We start from the raw sequence: 18,071 nt of genomic DNA on the forward strand, positions 1-18,071 counted from the left end.
ACAGATTCTGCAGTGGGTGGAAGCCACAGCCTCCACCATCTCCGCAGTTCACATCCCGGGCGTAGAAAACTGGGAAGAAGATTTTCTCAGTCGTCAGGGCATGGACGCGGGGGAATGGTCTCTTCACCCAGACGTGTTTCGAGAGATCTGTCGCTGCTGGGGAACGCCGGACATCGATCTTATGGCGTCACGGCACAACTACAAAGTCCCGGCATTCATGGCACGGTCTCAAGATCACAGAGCTCTGGCGGCGGACGCATTAGTTCAGGATTGGTCGCAGTTTCGACCACCTTATGTATTTCCTCCTCTGGCGATGCTGCCCAGAGTGTTGCGCAAGATCAGGTCCGACTGCCGTCGCGCCATTCTCGTCGCCCCAGATTGGCCGAGGCGGTCGTGGTACCCGGACCTGTGGCATCTCACGGTGGGTCAACCGTGGGCGCTTCCAGACCGCCCAGACTTGCTGTCACAAGGGCCGTTTTTCCATCTGAATTCTGCGGCCCTCAACCTGACTGTGTGGCCATTGAGTCCTGGCTCCTAGCGTCTTCAGGGTTATCTCAGGATGTCATTGCCACCATGAGACAGGCCAGGAAGCCGACGTCCGCCAAGATCTATTACAGGTCTTGGAGGATCTTCTTATCCTGGTGTTCTGATAATGGTTTTACTCCCTGGCCTTTTGCCTTACCCACTTTTCTTTCATTCCTTCAATCCGGAATGGACAAGGGTTTGTCACTTGGTTCTCTTAAGGGACAAGTATCGGCGCTATCCGTATTTTTTCAAAAGCGCCTAGCCAGGCTTCCGCAGGTCCGCACGTTCCTGCAGGGAGTTTGCCACATAGTCCCACCTTACAAGCGTCCGCTGGAACCCTGGGATCTTAACAGGGTGCTAACGGCTCTTCAGAAACCACCTTTCGAGCCGCTGCAGGATGTCTCTTTATCACGTCTTTCGCAGAAGGTGGCATTTCTAGTGGCAGTTACATCACTCCGTAGAGTGTCGGAGCTGGCAGCTTTGTCATGCAAGGCCCCCTTCCTGGTTTTTCACCAGGATAAGGTGGTTCTGCGTCCTGTTCCGGAATTTCTCCCTAAGGTGGTATCTCCTTTTCATCTCAATCAGGATATCTCCTTACCTTCATTTTGCCCTAATCCAATTCACCAATGTGAAAAGGATTTGCACTCATTAGATCTAGTGAGAGCACTACGGTTCTACGTGTCTCGCACGGCGCCCCTGCGCCGTTCAGATGCGCTCTTTGTCCTTGTCGCTGGCCAGCGTAAGGGTTCGCAGGCTTCCAAGTCAACCTTGGCTCGGTGGATGAAGGAACCGATTCTTGAAGCCTACCGTTCTTCTGGGCTTCCGCTTCCTTCGGGGCTGAAAGCCCATTCTACCAGAGCCGTGGGTGCGTCCTGGGCATTGCGGCACCGGGCTACGGCTCAGCAGGTGTGTCAGGCAGCTACCTGGTCTAGTCTGCACACTTTCACGAAACACTATCAGGTGCATACCTATGCTTCGGCAGACACCAGTCTAGGTAGGCGAGTCCTTCAGGCGGCGGTTGCCCACCTGTAAGAGGAGGGTCGTTTCGGCTCTTTTTATCGAGGTATTCTTTTACCCACCCAGGGACTGCTTTTGGACGTCCCAATTGTCTGGGTCTCCCAATGGAGCGACAAAGAAGAAGGGAATTTTGTTTACTTACCGTAAATTCCTTTTCTTCTAGCTCCTATTGGGAGACCCAGCACCCGCCCCTGTTCCCTTCGGGCTGGTTGTTCTTTTGTGTACACATGTTGTTCATGTTGAATTGTTCTTTTGGTTCATGGTTTTCAGTTCTCCGAACATCCTTCGGATTGAATTTACCTTAGACCAATTTATAAGTTTCCTCCTTCCTGCTTTTGCACCAAAACTGAGGAGCCCTTGATGCACGGGAGGGTGTATAGGCAGAGGGGAGGGGTTACACTTTTAAAGTGTAATACTTTGTGTGGCCTCCGGAGGCAGAAGCTATACACCCAATTGTCTGGGTCTCCCAATAGGAGCTAGAAGAAAAGGAATTTACGGTAAGTAAACAAAATTCCCTTCTTTGCCACCCCTGCGATCACAGGTCAAGCATAGACCTGTGATCGCAGGGGTGGCACAATTCTCTTCTTGGAGGGAAGCGCTCCAGTAAAAATATGGGACAACCCTACACAGAAGTGTAAGCGCTTTTGTTTATCCTTTTTATTTTATGTTCTTGTATATGCTTTATAGTTTTGTTGCCATTTTGTAACATCTTTTGTACATTTTTATAAACCCTGTTTTACGTTTCTGATTAAATATATAAAATGTAATAGCTTTGTTCCTCTTGCTCTATAAATCGCATTACCAAAGCCGTACACAACCTGGGTATACAATTGGCCTGTAAAACGATGATAGCCGCTAGTAGTTCGATTTGTTATTTTGAAGTTGCAGTGACCGAATTAAGTTGTGTGTGAATATATATTCCATGAGCTGGAATCTGTTGAGTATATACTATACGTTCACTGGGCGTTACCTAATAATCTGTCTAGTAGTGAAAGCTGCCATTGCCTCATCCATAAATCTGTGATTTTTTTTTTTTGGGCTATCCCTGACACCCTTTAAGCAAAGTAATAATTTTGCATGTTGTAATCACTTTCCCCTTTTAATTAATATGTACTTCTTTTTTCTTGTTTGTTTTCCGCAGGGTGGAGTCCAGTTTGCATCATCACTTCAGCCTGTCCTCTGTGTACTCTCATTACTTCCCGGACACAGGGATGCCTGAGATCACAACCTGCCACTCCAAATCCGCCATCACTGTTGATTATATCTTCTACTCTGCTGCTAATAATGAAGTGTGCAGGCAGCCAGGTACGAGCGGTCGCCTCCTTTGTACCCCTAACATTGGCGAAACGGGTACATAGTCAGTGGCTTCAATGGATGCAAAAAGTCTCCTAATAAGCTCCATTAGTCATTGCACTATTTTAATTGCAAGGGTGTGAATAAATCAGATATAGCTTTTTATTAGATGTGTGCAGAATATTGAACTAGTGAAAAAAATATAAAAATATGCTTTTTCTTATTTTTATACTCTATATACTGTATCATAGAGGATAATGGTACAGACAAGAGGAACAGAGGTTATTAAAAATAAATCTTCCTTTTTGCTCACTCCTCTTTATTTATTCCACTATCTAATCATCTCTAAGTTATAAAGTACCTCCAGATTGTAAGATGCACTTTTTTTTTTCACCCTTATATTAGGGGTGTGTCTTGCAATGCGGATATGGCTTAGTGGAGCGGGGTCACAGGAGGCAGGGTCAGCGATACTTGGAGTGTCACTGCAATTTCGCGGAGGCGAGGGGCACCTTATCTGACACCATTGAATCGCCCGCGCCTTATCTGACACCATTGAATCGCCCGCGCCTTACCTGACCCCATTGAATCGCCCGCGCCTTACCTGACTCCATTGAATCGCCCGCGCCTTACCTGACTCCATTGAATCGCCCGCGCCTTACCTGACTCCATTGACTCGCCCGCGCCTTATTTGACTGCATTGAATCGCCCGCTCCTTATTTGACTCCATTGAATCGGCCGCGCCTTATCTGACTCCATTGAATCGCCATCACCGGCTAACGTAGGTGCCCTTTGCTCTACCCTGCTGTGGGCAGAGGCTAATACAGAAGTGCACATGCGCAAAGCTGCAAAATCCCGTGCCTGCGCCGAGACCTTGACGTTTCGTACATGCGCACTTATGTATAAGGCTCTGCCCGCAGCAGTGTAGAGCAAAGTGCACCTGCTCGAGCTGGTGATGGCTCTGCAGAGGTGCAAGATTTCACACAGGTATGTGGATGACACAGGAGGCATCATCCATTGCAATCATAACAAGAGGCGTAGATGAGGCACAGGAGCCACACCAAGGATGCCCATCAGACCAGACCGAAAGATTTACATACAGCATGAGGTTTTCAAAAGTTGTTTGGGGGGCATATAGGGGGAGTTGGGACAACATTCACCTTTTATGGAATGCAGCACAGGCGCTGCTGAAGGTGGTAGTTTTGGTTTATACATAAAAATCTATTGACAGGTTGTTCCCTTTCAGTGGAACTAAAGGGTTGATGGAGAACCCTTGGAAAAACAAGTCCTTCCACAACATTTTACATTAGGCACAATGCAGTCTCGCAGGTAACGTTCTTCTTGCATTCACCAAACCCAGACTTTTCCATCAGATAAAGTAAGGTGGATCTAGCAATAATCAGGAGGAAGAAATGTCATCAGCTGACTTGTTACCCTGGTGGCTCCTATTTCAGGACTGCGCTGGTATCAATGAGCTTTTTAAGAAAGAACCGTCTGCCACATATGTAAAGATGGACTGCATAACGAGTGGCCGGGTTTTAGAACACTGGGTAATGGGACAAAAAAAAAATAAATAAAAATTAATTGAATGATTTACGATGAGGGGAACTGATACTTTTGTCCCGATAGTGTATTAGGGAACACTTCAGACGCTTCTGAATTTGAATAGGGAAAAGGGGAAAAAAAAACACTATAGAAATTCTCAGACTCTGGTTATTATTAATAATCAGATTCTGGACTTGTGCTATGATAGGCAGCCAGACCAACAGTGAGCTACAGGCGTCAATGTCCTGCATTAGAGAATTGTATTACCCTTACATATATAAAAGGAAAAAAAAAAATTCTTTCCAAGTAGAATGTATTTCTTTATCGTTCCTTATGGGAGACCCAAACCATGGGTGTATAGCTACTGCCTCCGGAGGACACACAAAGTACTACACTCAAACGTGTAGCTCCTCCCTCCGGCTATATACACCCCCTGGATGACAATCTACCCAGTTCAATGCTTTGTGTTTCAGGAGGTCACACACACTTGCATTCTCTGATATTTTTCATTTTTATTTTTAAAGATTTGGAAGAAAAGCGGGTCCAGTCTGGACTCCCGGCATGTCCCTTCACGCCCCACTCTGCGGGGTGCTGTTAAGGTTGACTTTAATAAGGCTGGAGCCTTCACATGCCGAGCTCCTTCGCATCCTCTGTCGAGGCTCTGTTTGAAGTGGGTCCTCTCTGCTTGCAGGAGGCCGGCTCCATCTGCAGCCCTGTCTGGTCCCTGCTGGAAGGAGCGTTTACCCCCCTCTCCAGGGACATGGCCCTGCGTCTCAAGAGCTAAGTATTGAGACGTTTTTCAGGGGTCCCGGGTACTTTTATTTGGGGGACAGTATGTGTTGTAACTTTACTGTAAATTTCGGCCGGTTCTGGGAGTTTCCTCTGAGAACCGCGCCGAAGGTGCCTGCTGCTCGGCCACGTTTTGAAATCTAGGCCCCGGGTTCAGTTTGGGCCTAGTTTCGTTTTCGGCTCCCTGCATGTTTTACATACGGCGCCGCCCACCGCACGGCCAGCAGAGGGGAGGACGCTCCTCTCTGGGGAGATGTGCCCTCCCCTGTATCTCGTCCTGGATCTCTCTGCCCTCCGTTTTTCCCGCTCCTGGGCTTATACATGCCTCCCCTCCTCCTCCCAGCGCCATTTTCTCAGCGTTCTTACACTGGACGGCGCTGGGAGCTGCAGCTGTTGCTGTTTTGGGAGAGCTGTCGCTTCACTGGGACTTGGAGCTGTGGAATCCGGAGGGCACACAGAGAGTGGTGTGGTAAGCCACAACCTCTGGTTGTGGGCTTTTTATATACACTTTCAGGCATTCTACAGGAGTGTTTTATTGCTGCAGAGCCCCACCATCAGCAGCATGTCTGTCACCCGGAGCATGGCTGCAAACATGTATGCTTTTTGCACTGCATGTAAGCGCATTCTGCCAGAGCCGAGCACATACCCAAGACAAGGTGGTTCTTCATTGTGATGCCTGTGCTAATATGGTTGTGTCTCAGCCTGGAGCCTCCTCAGGGGTCCCCTCGGCTGCTCCGGCCCCGGTGGCTGAGCCCCCGGCTTGGGTAGCATCTTTTTCACAAGCTATTTCCCAGTCTTTTGCCGACTCCATGGGGCAGCTGTCCCGGACACTGCTTTCCATGCATCAAACCCCTTCCCAGGGTGACTCTGCTGCTCAGAGCTCTGCGGAGCCCTCAGAGCATGTTCTAGGTCCCAGTCCCCCTAAACGGAGACGCAGGGACCCTTCTCCTCCCTCGTCCCACGGCTCTGATTCACGTGCCGACGTGCAGGGCGAGGGGGATTCGTTTACTGTGGGCTCAGACGCTACTTCTATGTACCCCATTGATTGTCTGAGGGTGATGCGGATGTTAGTGACTTGATTGTGTCCATTAACTCCGTTCTGAACCTCAACCCACCAGAGTCAGAGGAACAAACCTCTCTGGTAGAGATTCACCAGTTTACCTCTCCTAAGAAAGCTAAAAGTATGTTTTTTAACCACTCCAGCTTTCAGACCACTGTTAACAAGCCCAGGGCCTGTCCTGACAAACGCTTTCTGAAGCGTAGTTCAGATGACCGTTTCCCTTTTCCACCAGAGGTGGTTAAGGAATGGGCCCAGTCCCCAAAGGTGGACCCTCCGGTGTCCAGAATCTCAGCCCGCACAGTCGTAGCTGTGGCTGATGGCACTTCTCTTAAAAATCCCACTGACCGCCAGGTTGACCTTCTGGCCAAGTCTGTATATGAGGCGGCAGGAGCCTCGTTCTCCCCGTCTTTTGCGGCAGTATGGGCTCTTAAGGCAGTCTCTGCCTCTCTGGCGGAGATGCATTCACTCACCAGGGACTCTATTCCTGAGATGGATGCCTTAACTTCTCAAGCTTCGGCTTTTGCATCCTACGCCATGTCTGCCATCCTGGAAGCTTCTCACCGCACGGCGGTGGCCTCCGCTAACTCCCTCGCGATCCGCAGGATCTTGTGGCTTCGAGAGTGGAAAGCAGACGCTTCCTCTAAGAAGTACCTTGCGAGTCTCCCTTTTGCTGGGTCCCGGCTGTTTGGAGAACAGCTGGATGACATAATTAAGGAAGCTACTGGCGGAAAGAGTACTTCCTTACCGCAAACTAAGGCCAGGAAACCGGTCCAGAGCAGGAACCAATCGAATTTTCGTTCCTTTCGTTCCTCTAACTGGTCAGCCTCTAAGCCCTCGACCTCGTCCACTACCGCAGCCAAGGATCGTAAACCCAACTGGCGCGCAAAGCCGCGTCCTCAAAAGGCCGGAGGAGCCGCTGCCACTAAGGCAGCCTCCTCTTGACTATCTGGCTACGCCAGCAACGTCCTTGGTCGGTGGCAGGCTCTCCCACTTTGGCGACGTGTGGTTTCAACACGTCTCCGATCAGTGGGTGCGGGATATCATCTCCCACGGCTACAGGATAGAATTTTCCTCCAGCCCGCCAAACAGATTTTTTCTGTCCGCCCCCCCCTGCTCCAAAGCCGCCGCCTTCTCTTAGGCCGTGGCATCCCTGCAGGCCAACGGTGTAATTGTTCCGGTTCCCGCCCGGGAACGGTTCAGCGGTTTCTACTCAAACCTCTTTCTAGTCCCCAAAAAGGACGGTTCCTTCCGGCCCATCCTGGATCTCAAGCTTCTCAACAAGCACGTTCAGGTGCGGCACTTTCGCATGGAATCTCTGAGATCGGTCATTGCCTCAATGACCCAAGGAGATTTTCTGGCATCCATCGACATCAGAGATGCCTATCTGCATGTTCCTATTGCGGTTTCGCACCAGCGTTGGCTACGCTTTGCAATCGGAGAGGAACATTTCCAATTCGTGGCTCTCCCCTTCGGCCTAGCCACGGCCCCTCGAGTATTCACCAAGGTCATGGCAGCAGTGGTTGCGGTCCTGCACCTCCAGGGGTTGGCAGTGATTCCTTACCTGGACGACCTTCTAGTCAAGGCCTCATCCAGTGCAGACTGCCAGCGGAGTGTCTCGCTCACTCTCGCCACTCTAGTCCAGTTCGGGTGGCTTGTCAATTTGCCCAAGTCCACTCTGATTCCAACCCAGAAACTCGAGTACCTAGGGATGCAATTCGAGACTCTGCCGGCACTTGTGAAGCTGCCCTTAGTTAAACAGCAGTCTCTTCGTCTGGCGGTACGCTCTCTGCTGAGGCACCGCCGTCATTCCATCAGACACCTCATGCGGGTGCTGGGTCAGATGGTGGCGTCAATGGAAGCGGTTCCCTTTGCCCAGTTCCATCTGCGTCCCCTGCAGCTGGACATCCTCCGCTGTTGGGACAAGCGGATCTCTTCCTTGCACAGGCTGGTGGCTCTGTCGCCACAAACCAGGAGCTCTCTTCAGTGGTGGCTTCGGCCCCTCTCTCTGTCACAGGGACGCTCCTTCCTGACTCCGTCCTGGGTAATCCTCACCACGGATGCCAGTCTCTCCGGTTGGGGAGCAGTATTTCTCCATCACCGAGCACAGGGCACTTGGACTCCGTCCGAATCAGCCCTCTCAATCAATGTGCTGGAGATCAGAGCTGTGTTTCTAGCTCTCCTAGCCTTTCACCACCTGTTGGTGGGCAAGCACATCCGAGTCCAGTCAGACAACGCGACAGCGGTTGCCTACATCAATCACCAGGGCGGGACTCACAGCCGTCTGGCGATGTTGGAGGTTCAACGAATCCTCCAGTGGACGGAGGACTCGAAGTCCACCATATCTGCAGTCCACATCCCAGGCGTAGAAAACTGGGAGGCCGATTATCTCAGCCGTCAAACCGTAGACGGCGGCGAGTGGGCCCTGCATCCGTCAGTGTTCAAATCACTCTGCCGCAAGTGGGGCACTCCAGAGGTAGATCTAATGGCATCCCGGCACAACAACAAGGTTCCGGTTTACGTGGCTCGCTCCCACGATCCTCAAGCCTTCGCAGCAGACGCACTGGTTCAAGATTGGTCTCAGTTCCGTCTGGCCTATGTGTTTCCCCCTCTAGCGCTCTTGCCCAGGGTTCTGCGCAAGATCAGAATGGAGGGCCGTCGAGTCATGCTCATTGCTCCGGACTGGCCCAGGCGAGCGTGGTACCCAGCCAAGATTTACCACAGGACTTGGAAAATTTTCCTGTCCTGGTGTCGTTCGTCCGGCCATGCTCCTTGGCCGTTCTCCTTGCCGACCATCCTGTCTTTTCTACAGTCCGGTCTACAGCTAGGGCTGTCCCTCAATTCCCTCAAGGGACAGGTGTCGGCTCTGTCGGTATTGTTCCAGCGGCGTATCGCCCGACTGGCTCAGGTGCGCACCTTCATGCAGGGCGCATCTCACATCATTCCTCCTTACCGGCGGCCCTTGGATCCCTGGGACCTTAATCTGGTCCTCACGGCCTTACAGAAACCCCCCTTTGAGCCTCTCAGGGAAGTTCCCTTGTCTAGACTTTCACAGAAAGTTGGTTTTTCTAGTAGCCATAACTTCTCTCAGGAGAGTTTCAGATTTGGCTGCGCTCTCTTCAGAATCCCCCTTTTTGGTGTTTCACCAAGACAAGGTGGTTCTTCGTCCGACTCCGGACTTTCTCCCTAAGGTGGTGTCTCCTTTCCACCTTAACCAGGACATTTCATTGCCTTCTCTTTGTCCGGCCCCGGTGCATCGCTTTGAGAAGGCGTTGCACTCCTTAGATTTGGTGCGGGCGCTCCGAATCTATGTGTCACGCACCGCTGTTTTTAGGCGGTGCACATCTCTTTTTGTGCTAACCACTGGTCAGCGCAAGGGTCTCGCTGCTTCTAAACCGACTCTAGCTCGTTGGATCAGGTCGGCTATCTCCGATGCCTACCAGTGTTCTCAGGTGCCTCCCCCGCCGGGGATTAAGGCGCACTCGACCAGAGCTGTCGGTGCCTCCTGGGCTTTCAGGCACCAGGCTACGGCTCAGCAGGTTTGTCAGGCTGCCACATGGTCCAGTCTGCACACTTTTTCGAAGCACTACCAGGTGCATGCTCATGCTTCGGCAGATGCGAGCTTGGGCAGACGCATTCTTCAGGCGGCTGTCGCACATTTGTGAAGTTAGGTTTTGCCTACTTCTCAGTTTGGTTTATTTCCCGCCCATGGACTGCTTTGGAACGTCCCATGGTTTGGGTCTCCCATAAGGAACGATAAAGAAAAAGAGAATTTCTTTTTCGCTCTATTGGGAGACCCAGACAATTGGGTGTATAGGCTATGCCTCCGGAGGTCGCACAAAGTACTACACTTAAAAGTGTTAGGCCCCTCCCCTTCTGCCTATACACTCCCCGTGCTCCCACGGGCTACTCAGTTTTTTGCTTTGTGCGAAGGAGGTCAGACACGCACAGCTCCACAGATTAGTCAGCAGCAGCTGCTGACTAGGTCGGATGGAAGAAAAGTGGGCCCATATAGGGCCCCCAGCATGCTCCCTTCTCACCCCACTTTTGTCGGCGGTGTTGTTAAGGTTGAGGTATCCATTGCGGGTACGGAGGCTGGAGCCCACATGCTGTTTTTCCTTCCCCATCCCCCTTAGGGCTCTGGGTGAAGTGGGATCTTATCGGTCTCCAGGCACTGAGACCGGGCTTCATCCACAACTCCTGTGGAGCCTGATGGATAGGAGCCGATACCGTTCAGGGACATGGCCCTGCATCTTAAAGGTACTCTGTATCCCTATGGGGACCGCGCACGGCATCACCTCAGCTTTGCTGGGTGTGCTAGTGCACCTGGGACCGCGGCGCTGACCGGGTCTATATGTGCCATTACACACTCAGCGTCGCTGAGTGTGTTTATATGTAAGGGCTACCGCACTGACCGCCGTTGCCACGGGACACTGCGGCGCGGCTGGGACTTGTAGTTCGCCGGGGACTTTCACGCGACCGCGCTTTTACGGCGGCCGCGTTTATTACTACAGTCCCCGGCTTCATTGCGGCCTAGTTTCCCTTGTTTTCTCCCGCCCTCAGCCCTGACAGGCAGGGGAAGGGCGGGACGCTGCACGGAGCGAGCAGCAATGAGGGCTGGAGTATGATTTACATGCTCCACTCCCCTCACTGTGCACAGTATGAGCGCCCGTTTTGCGCTCTTTCTAGGCCACGCCCACAGCTTCCTCAGCTCGTCAGGACGCCGCAGCCATTCCTGTCAGCTCCACCGACGCTGCAGAGAGGGACATATTCATGGGAGACCCAGACACGGTCTCTGGTGGCCTCACAACCGCTTAGGCGGCTGGTAAGCAGCACATGTGGTGCTAGCCCCATGGTGCTGTATTGTATTGGTACATTATTTGTGTACTGTATATAATTTACACTGTATGAGCACAGTTCTTTCTGGCTATATACCCTATTGTGTTACTCAGGGAAAACTATAGCATGGCGCCCATAAACGGCAGGGGTGCCAAAACACAGGCTTATTATGTTGCCTGCGCCGCATGTAAGACCCAGCTACCGGCAAGTTCCACTGACCCTCATTGTGTACAGCGTTCGACCCCTGTGACACTTCCTCAGCCGGATCCTCTGCTAAGAGGGGCCCAGGGGGAGCCACCTGTTGACACTGTCCAGGTGACGGGGACTGAGTTTGCAGCCTTTAAGGATCAACTCTCTGAGACTATGGCTAAGATACTAGAAGCCTTGCAGTCCAGACCGGTATCTCAGCAAAGGGACTCTGTTGAATCATTGTTCCCTGACCCCCCTCAGTTGGACCAACAATGTCCTCACGGGGTATCTCATACATCCCAGACGGAGGGTTCGGACTTAGAACCTAGCCCCAGATCGTCTAAGCGGGCCCGCTTAGAATTTCCCTCGACATCATATTGTTTAGGGTCTCAGCGGGGGGATTCTCTGGTTGATGATGCGGAAACAGCTGATCAGGATTCTGATCCTGGGAGCGCTCTCAATCTTAATTCTCCAGACGAGGACGTCATAGTGAATGATCTTATTGCATCCATTCATCAGTTGCTGGATATTCTTCCCTCAGCCCCTCCGGCGGAGGAGTCTATTTCTCAGCAGGAGAAATTTCGCTTCAGGTTCCCCAAGCGTACACAGAGTATGTTTCTAGACCACTCTGATTTCAGAGAGGCAATCCAGAATCACCATGCTTGTCCGGATAAGCGTTTCTCTAAGCGCCTTAAGGATACACGTTTTCCTTTTCCCCCGGAAGTGGTTTAAGGTTGGATTCAATGTCCCAAAGTGGATCCTCCAATCTCCAGACTGGCGGCTAGATCCATACTTGCAGTGGAAGATGGGGCCTCGCTTAAAGATGCCACTGACAGGCAGATGGAGCTCTGGATGAAATCCATCTATGAAGCTATCGGAGCTTCTTTTGCCCCAGCATTCGCAGCCGTATGGGCGCTACCAGCTATATCAGCAGGTCAAGCGAAAATTGAAGCGGCCGCGCCACAAGTGGCTTCCATTACCTCCCAGACCTCGGCAATTGCGTCTTACAGTATGAATGCTGTCCTGGACTCTGTGAGCCGTACGGCAGTTGCGACCGCCAATTCGGTAGTAGTCCGCAGGGCCTTGTGGCTACGGGAGTGGAAGGCAGATTCCGCTTCCAAAAAGCGTTTAACCGGTTTGCCAATTTCTGGCGACAGGCTCTTTGGCGAGCGCCTGGATGAAATCATCAAACAATCCAAGGGAAAGGATACTTCCTTACCCCAGTCCAAGCAGAACCTCTCCCAACAGAGGAGAGGGCAGTCGAGGTTTCGGTCCTTTCGGGGCGCGGGCAGGTCCCAATTCTCCTCGTCCAAAAGGTCTCAGAAAGAACAAAGGAACTCTGATGCATGGCGGTCTAAGTCACGTCCTAAAAAGGCCATTGGGAGCACCGCTAACAAAGCGGCTGCCTCATGACTTTCTACCTCCTCTAGTAGCATCCTCGGTCGATGGCAGGCTCTCCCGCTTTTGCGACACCTGGCTGCCACAAATAAAAGACCGCTGGGTGAGAGACATTCTCTCTCACGGTTACAAGATAGAGTTCATCTCTCGTCCCCCGACTCGATTCTTCCGGTCCTCTCCGCCTCCCGAGCGAGCCGAGGCTCTTCGGCAGGCGCTGGGCACCCTGAAGGCAGAAGGAGTGGTGGTCCCTGTTCCTCTTCAGCAACAGGCCCACGGTTTTTACTCCAACTTGTTTGTGGTCCCAAAGAAGGACGGGTCCTTCCGTCCTGTCCTGGACCTGAAACTTCTCAACAAACACGTAAAGACCAGGCGGTTCCGGATGGAATCCCTCCGTTCCGTCATCGCCTCAATGTCCCAGGGAGATTTCCTTGCATCGATGGATATCAAAGATGCTTATCTCCACGTTCCGATTGCCCCAGAGCACCAGCGCTTCTTGCGCTTCGCCATAGGAAACGAACATCTGCAGTTCGTGGCACTGCCATTCGGCCTGGCAACAGCCCCACGGGTTTTCACCAAGGTTATGGCTACTGTAGTAGCGGTCCTCCATTCTCAGGGTCACTCGGTGATCCCGTACTTGGACGATCTGTTGATCAAGGCACCCTCTCAAGAGGCATGCCAACACAGCCTCGACGCTACCCTGGAGACTCTCCAGAGTTTCGGGTGGATCATCAATTTTCCAAAGTCAAATCTGACACAGTCCCTTTCGCGCAGTTTCACCTGCGTCCTCTATCCTGGGAAGTAGTCATGACGGACGCAAGTCTGTCAGGGTGGGGAGCGGTTTTTCTCCACCACAGGACTCAGGGTACGTGGTCCCGGCAAGAGTCCTCGCTTCAGATCAATGTTCTGGAAATTCGGGCAGTGTATCTTGCCCTGAAAGCGTTCCAGCAGTGGCTGGAAGGCAAGCAGATCCGAATTCAGTCGGACAATTCCACAGCGGTGGCATACATCAACCACCAAGGCGGCACACGCAGTCGACAAGCCTTCCAGGAAGTCCGGCGGATTTTGATGTGGGTGGAAGCCACGGCCTCCACCATATCCGCAGTTCACATCCCAGGCGTGGAAAACTGGGAAGCAGATTATCTCAGTCGCCAGGGCATGGACGCAGGGGAATGGTCCCTTCACCCGGACGTGTTTCAGGAGATCTGTTGCCGCTGGGGGGTGCCGGACGTCGACCTCATGGCGTCCCGGCACAACAACAGTGGTACCCGGATCTGTGGCATCTCACGGTCGGCCAACCGTGGGCACTACCAGACCGACCAGACTTGCTGTCTCAAGGGCCGTTTTTTCCATCTGAATTCTGCGGCCCTCAACCTGACTGTGTGGCCATTGAGTCCTGGATCCTAGCGTCTTCAGGGTTATCTCAAGACGTCATTGCCACTATGAGACAGGCTAGGAAACCAACGTCCGCCAAGATTTATCACAGGACGTGGAAACTTTTCCTGTCGTGGTGCTCTGCTCAGGGTTTTTCTCCCTGGCCATTTGCATTACCTACTTTTCTGTCCTTCCTTCAATCTGGACTGGAAAAGGGTTTGTCGCTCGGCTCCCTTAAGGGACAAGTTTCAGCGCTCTCTGTGTTTTTCCAGAAGCGCCTAGCTAGACTTCCACAGGTACGCACGTTCCTGCAGGGAGTTTGTCACATCGTTCCACCTTACAAGCGAACGTTAGAACCCTGGGATCTAAACAGGGTGCTGATGGTTCTTCAGAAACCACCATTCGAGCCAATGAGAGATATCTCCCTCTCACGAATTTCGCAGAAAGTGGTTTTTCTGGTAGCAGTCACTTCTCTTCGGAGAGTGTCTGAGCTAGCAGCGTTGTCGTGCAAAGCCCCTTTTCTGGTTTTTCACCAGGACAAGGTGGTTCTACGTCCGGTTCCGGAATTTCTCCCTAAGGTGGTATCCACCTTTTCATCTCAATCAGGATATTTCCTTACCCTCTTTTTATCCTCATCCAGTTCACCAATGTGAAAAGGATTTGCACTTGTTAGATCTGGTGAGAGCACTCAGACTCTACATTTCTCGTACGGCGCCCCTGCGCCGCTCGGATGCACTCTTTGTCCTTGTCGCTGGCCAGCGTAAAGGATCACAGGCTTCCAAATCAACCCTGGCTCGGTGGATCAAGGAGCCAATTATCGAAGCTTACCGTTCGGCTGGGCTTCCGGTTCCCTCAGGGCTGAAGGCCCATTCTACCAGAGCCGTGGGAGCGTCCTGGGCTTTGAGGCACCAGGCTACGGCTCAACAGGTGTGTCAGGCGGCTACCTGGTCGAGCCTGCACACTTTCACGAAGCACTATCAGGTGCATATCTATGCTGCGGCGGATGCCAGCCTAGGTAGACGAGTCCTTCAGGCGGCGGTTGCCCACCTGTAGGAAATGGCCGTTTTACGGCTCTCTTACGAGGTATTATTTTACCCACCCAGGGACTGCTTTTGGACGTCCCAATTGTCTGGGTCTCCCAATAGAGCGAAAAAGAAGAAGGGAATTTTGTTTACTTACCGTAAATTCCTTTTCTTCTAGCTCTAATTGGGAGACCCAGCGCCCGCCCCTGTTTTTTTGTGTGCACATGTTGTTCATGTTGAATGGTTTCAGTTCTCCGAGTTTCCTTCGGATTGAAGTTACTTTAAACCAGTTTATAATTATTTTCCCTCCTTCTTGCTTTTGCACCAAAACTGAGTAGCCCGTGGGAGCACGGGGAGTGTATAGGCAGAAGGGGAGGGGCCTAACACTTTTAAGTGTAGTACTTTGTGCGACCTCCGGAGGCATAGCCTATACACCCAATTGTCTGGGTCTCCCAATTAGAGCTAGAAGAAAAGGAATTTACGGTAAGTAAACAAAATTCCCTTCTTTGTTTACTTACCGTAAATTCTTTTTCTTATAGTTCCGACATGGGAGACCCAGCACCCTCCCTGTTGCCTGTTGGCAGTTTTTTGTTCCGTGTGTTTCACCGGCTGTTGTTAGTAGACAGAGTTCTGGTCTTTCCGAGTTTTACTCTTTCTCTACTTATGGGTGGATGTCCTCCTTCAGCTTTTGCACTGAACTGGGTAGATTGTCATCCAGGGGGTGTATATAGCCGGAGGGAGGAGCTACACGTTTGAGTGTAGTACTTTGTGTGTCCTCCGGAGGCAGTAGCTATACACCCATGGTTTGGGTCTCCCATGTCGGAACTATAAGAAAAAGAATTTACGGTAAGTAAACAAAATTCTCTTTTTTTCTATCCTTATATACTGAAAAAGGTGGTAAAAAATTTCGTAATTGTGTCAAGAGGAATGCAAGTATGATAAAAATTAGAATAAATCAATGAGTTATTAATAAAATAGAGCATATATTAGGTAATTTATTTTGTTTATGAAACTCTCCTTTTGTCAAAAAATTAACAATCATGCCAAACGTGTACTTCTGCACTGCTTTCTAAAATAAAGATACTAATAAAAGTAAAATAAGTGACGCAACTAATATGCATATTGAAGAAATGTTGGTGGGTTGGGTTTTTTTGGGGGGGGGTTGTATGAAAATTTTAAGCATTAGACGGTAATTTACACCTTTCTAACTTTACTAATTTTTTGCCAATATTTTTTTTTTTTTAGACTGATTTTTAAATTTTCTGCTTAATGTGTTTAAAACCATTGGACACCAGTTGGAAATTCCCACTTCCAAACAGAAAAAGCTAAAGATTCGCGCCCATCTCATTTCCCCACTCAATGTGGAAGTATTTTTGTTTTAAAAGTGGCGCAAAGTCCATCTGCCAAATTTCCGATGTAATTTACCAATAGAATCTGATGTAAGATTTTCCAGGAGTAAATTTTTCTTATTGTCTATGAATCCAGCCTAATGATCACATAAGAAAGGAAGTACAATATGATAAATAATTTTATTTATTTTAGATGCGGTGAGATAATTGCATGCAACAAAGTAAAAAAAAAAATAATAAAAATAGTAAATGTATCAAACCAGTTTGTAAGATAGTTCCCTGTAGCCAACACTAGATGGTGCACAGACCATGTTTAATATCTTTTAGATCTGTGGGCTATATATATATATCAGTATATATAATTTTTTATTTATTTCTTTTATTATTATTATATTGAATTTTTTTTTATTTCCCCTGCTTCTTAAATTCTGTCAGCAGACAAGTGAATGATTGGCTGAAATATTGGTTGTCACCCTCCTTTTCATAGGAATGGCAATAATAAGTACACAGCTTATCTAGTTCGAATGAACAGTAACCAGAAATGTCCACGTCTCTCTTCCAGGCTCTGATATCCCCAGTAATGGACTGCAGCTCCTCGGACGGTTGTCACTTCTCACCGAGCAGGATCTCTGGAGCGTAAATGGTCTTCCGAATGAGACGAATTCATCAGATCACCTCTCGTTACTAGCCAAGTTCCGCCTGGAGTTATAACAAAGGATTTTATTTAATTTTTTTTTTTTTTTATTTTTTTTTTTTAAACCTTCTGAAAAGAGTAACATCGATGCAGACATTTATTTATTCCTGCCTGTATAGTTGTGTTTTTATTGATTGGTTTACAATGATGAAGGTTTTGTGTTTTACTAAATTTTGTGCGATTTGTAAAGTTCAAAATCTGCAAATATTTTCTTAAGAAAAAAATAAAACTTCTTTTATGAAAGTAAAAGAATTTAAAAACTTTATTTCAACCAAAAAATAAATAGTCTTTACCTTTTCCTGTTGTAGTAGGCATATCATATTTTTCATCCACAATGTCAATAATTAAATGACCCAATACTACAATACTGCCCCTATGTACAAGGATATAACTACTATAATACTGCTCCTATGTACAAGGATATAATTACTATAATACTGCCCCCTATGTACAAGAATAAAACATCTATAATACCGCCCCTTTGTACAAGAATATAACTACTATAATACTGCCCCAATGTACAAGAATATAACTACTATAATACTGCCCCAATGTACAAGAATATAACTACTATAATACTGCTCCTATGTACAAGGATATAATTACTATAATACTGCCCCCTATGTACAAGAATAAAACATCTATAATACTGCCCCTATGTACAAGAATATAACTACTATAATACTGCCCCAATGTACAAGAATAGAATGACTATAATACTGCCCCTATGTACAAGAATATAACTACTATAATACTGCCCCAATGTACAAGAGTATAACTACTATAATACTGCTCCTATGTACCAGGATATAATTACTATAATACTGCCCCCTATGTACAAGAATAAAACATCTATAATACTGCCCCTATGTACAAGAATAGAACTACTATAATACTGCCCCCTATGTACAAGAATAGAATGACTATAATACTGCCCCTATGTACAAGAATATAACTACTATAATACTGCCCCAATGTACAAGAAT

At 49.3% G+C, this 18,071-nt stretch overlaps 1 protein-coding gene across 3 annotated transcripts in view; it reads left to right on the top strand.

The window, feature by feature from the left end:
• The window catches only part of ANGEL2 (angel homolog 2), a 47,325-nt gene extending 29,704 nt beyond the window's left edge, over positions 1-17,621 (top strand). For 2 of the 3 annotated variants that reach the window (XM_075339147.1, XM_075339145.1), the window contains 2 exons: positions 2,684-2,847; positions 16,954-17,618. In XM_075339147.1, coding sequence (XP_075195262.1) covers positions 2,684-2,847; positions 16,954-17,102 — 313 coding nt within the window. In that variant the 3' untranslated portion in view covers positions 17,103-17,618. Of the gene's footprint in view, positions 1-2,683; positions 2,848-16,953 lie in introns of all 3 variants that reach the window. The other variant, XM_075339144.1, reaches the window with a different exon arrangement.
• The last annotated feature ends 450 nt before the right edge of the window (positions 17,622-18,071 follow it).

Source organism: Anomaloglossus baeobatrachus, chromosome 3, assembly GCF_048569485.1.
Source record: "Anomaloglossus baeobatrachus isolate aAnoBae1 chromosome 3, aAnoBae1.hap1, whole genome shotgun sequence".
NCBI classification, from domain to species: domain Eukaryota; kingdom Metazoa; phylum Chordata; class Amphibia; order Anura; family Aromobatidae; genus Anomaloglossus; species Anomaloglossus baeobatrachus.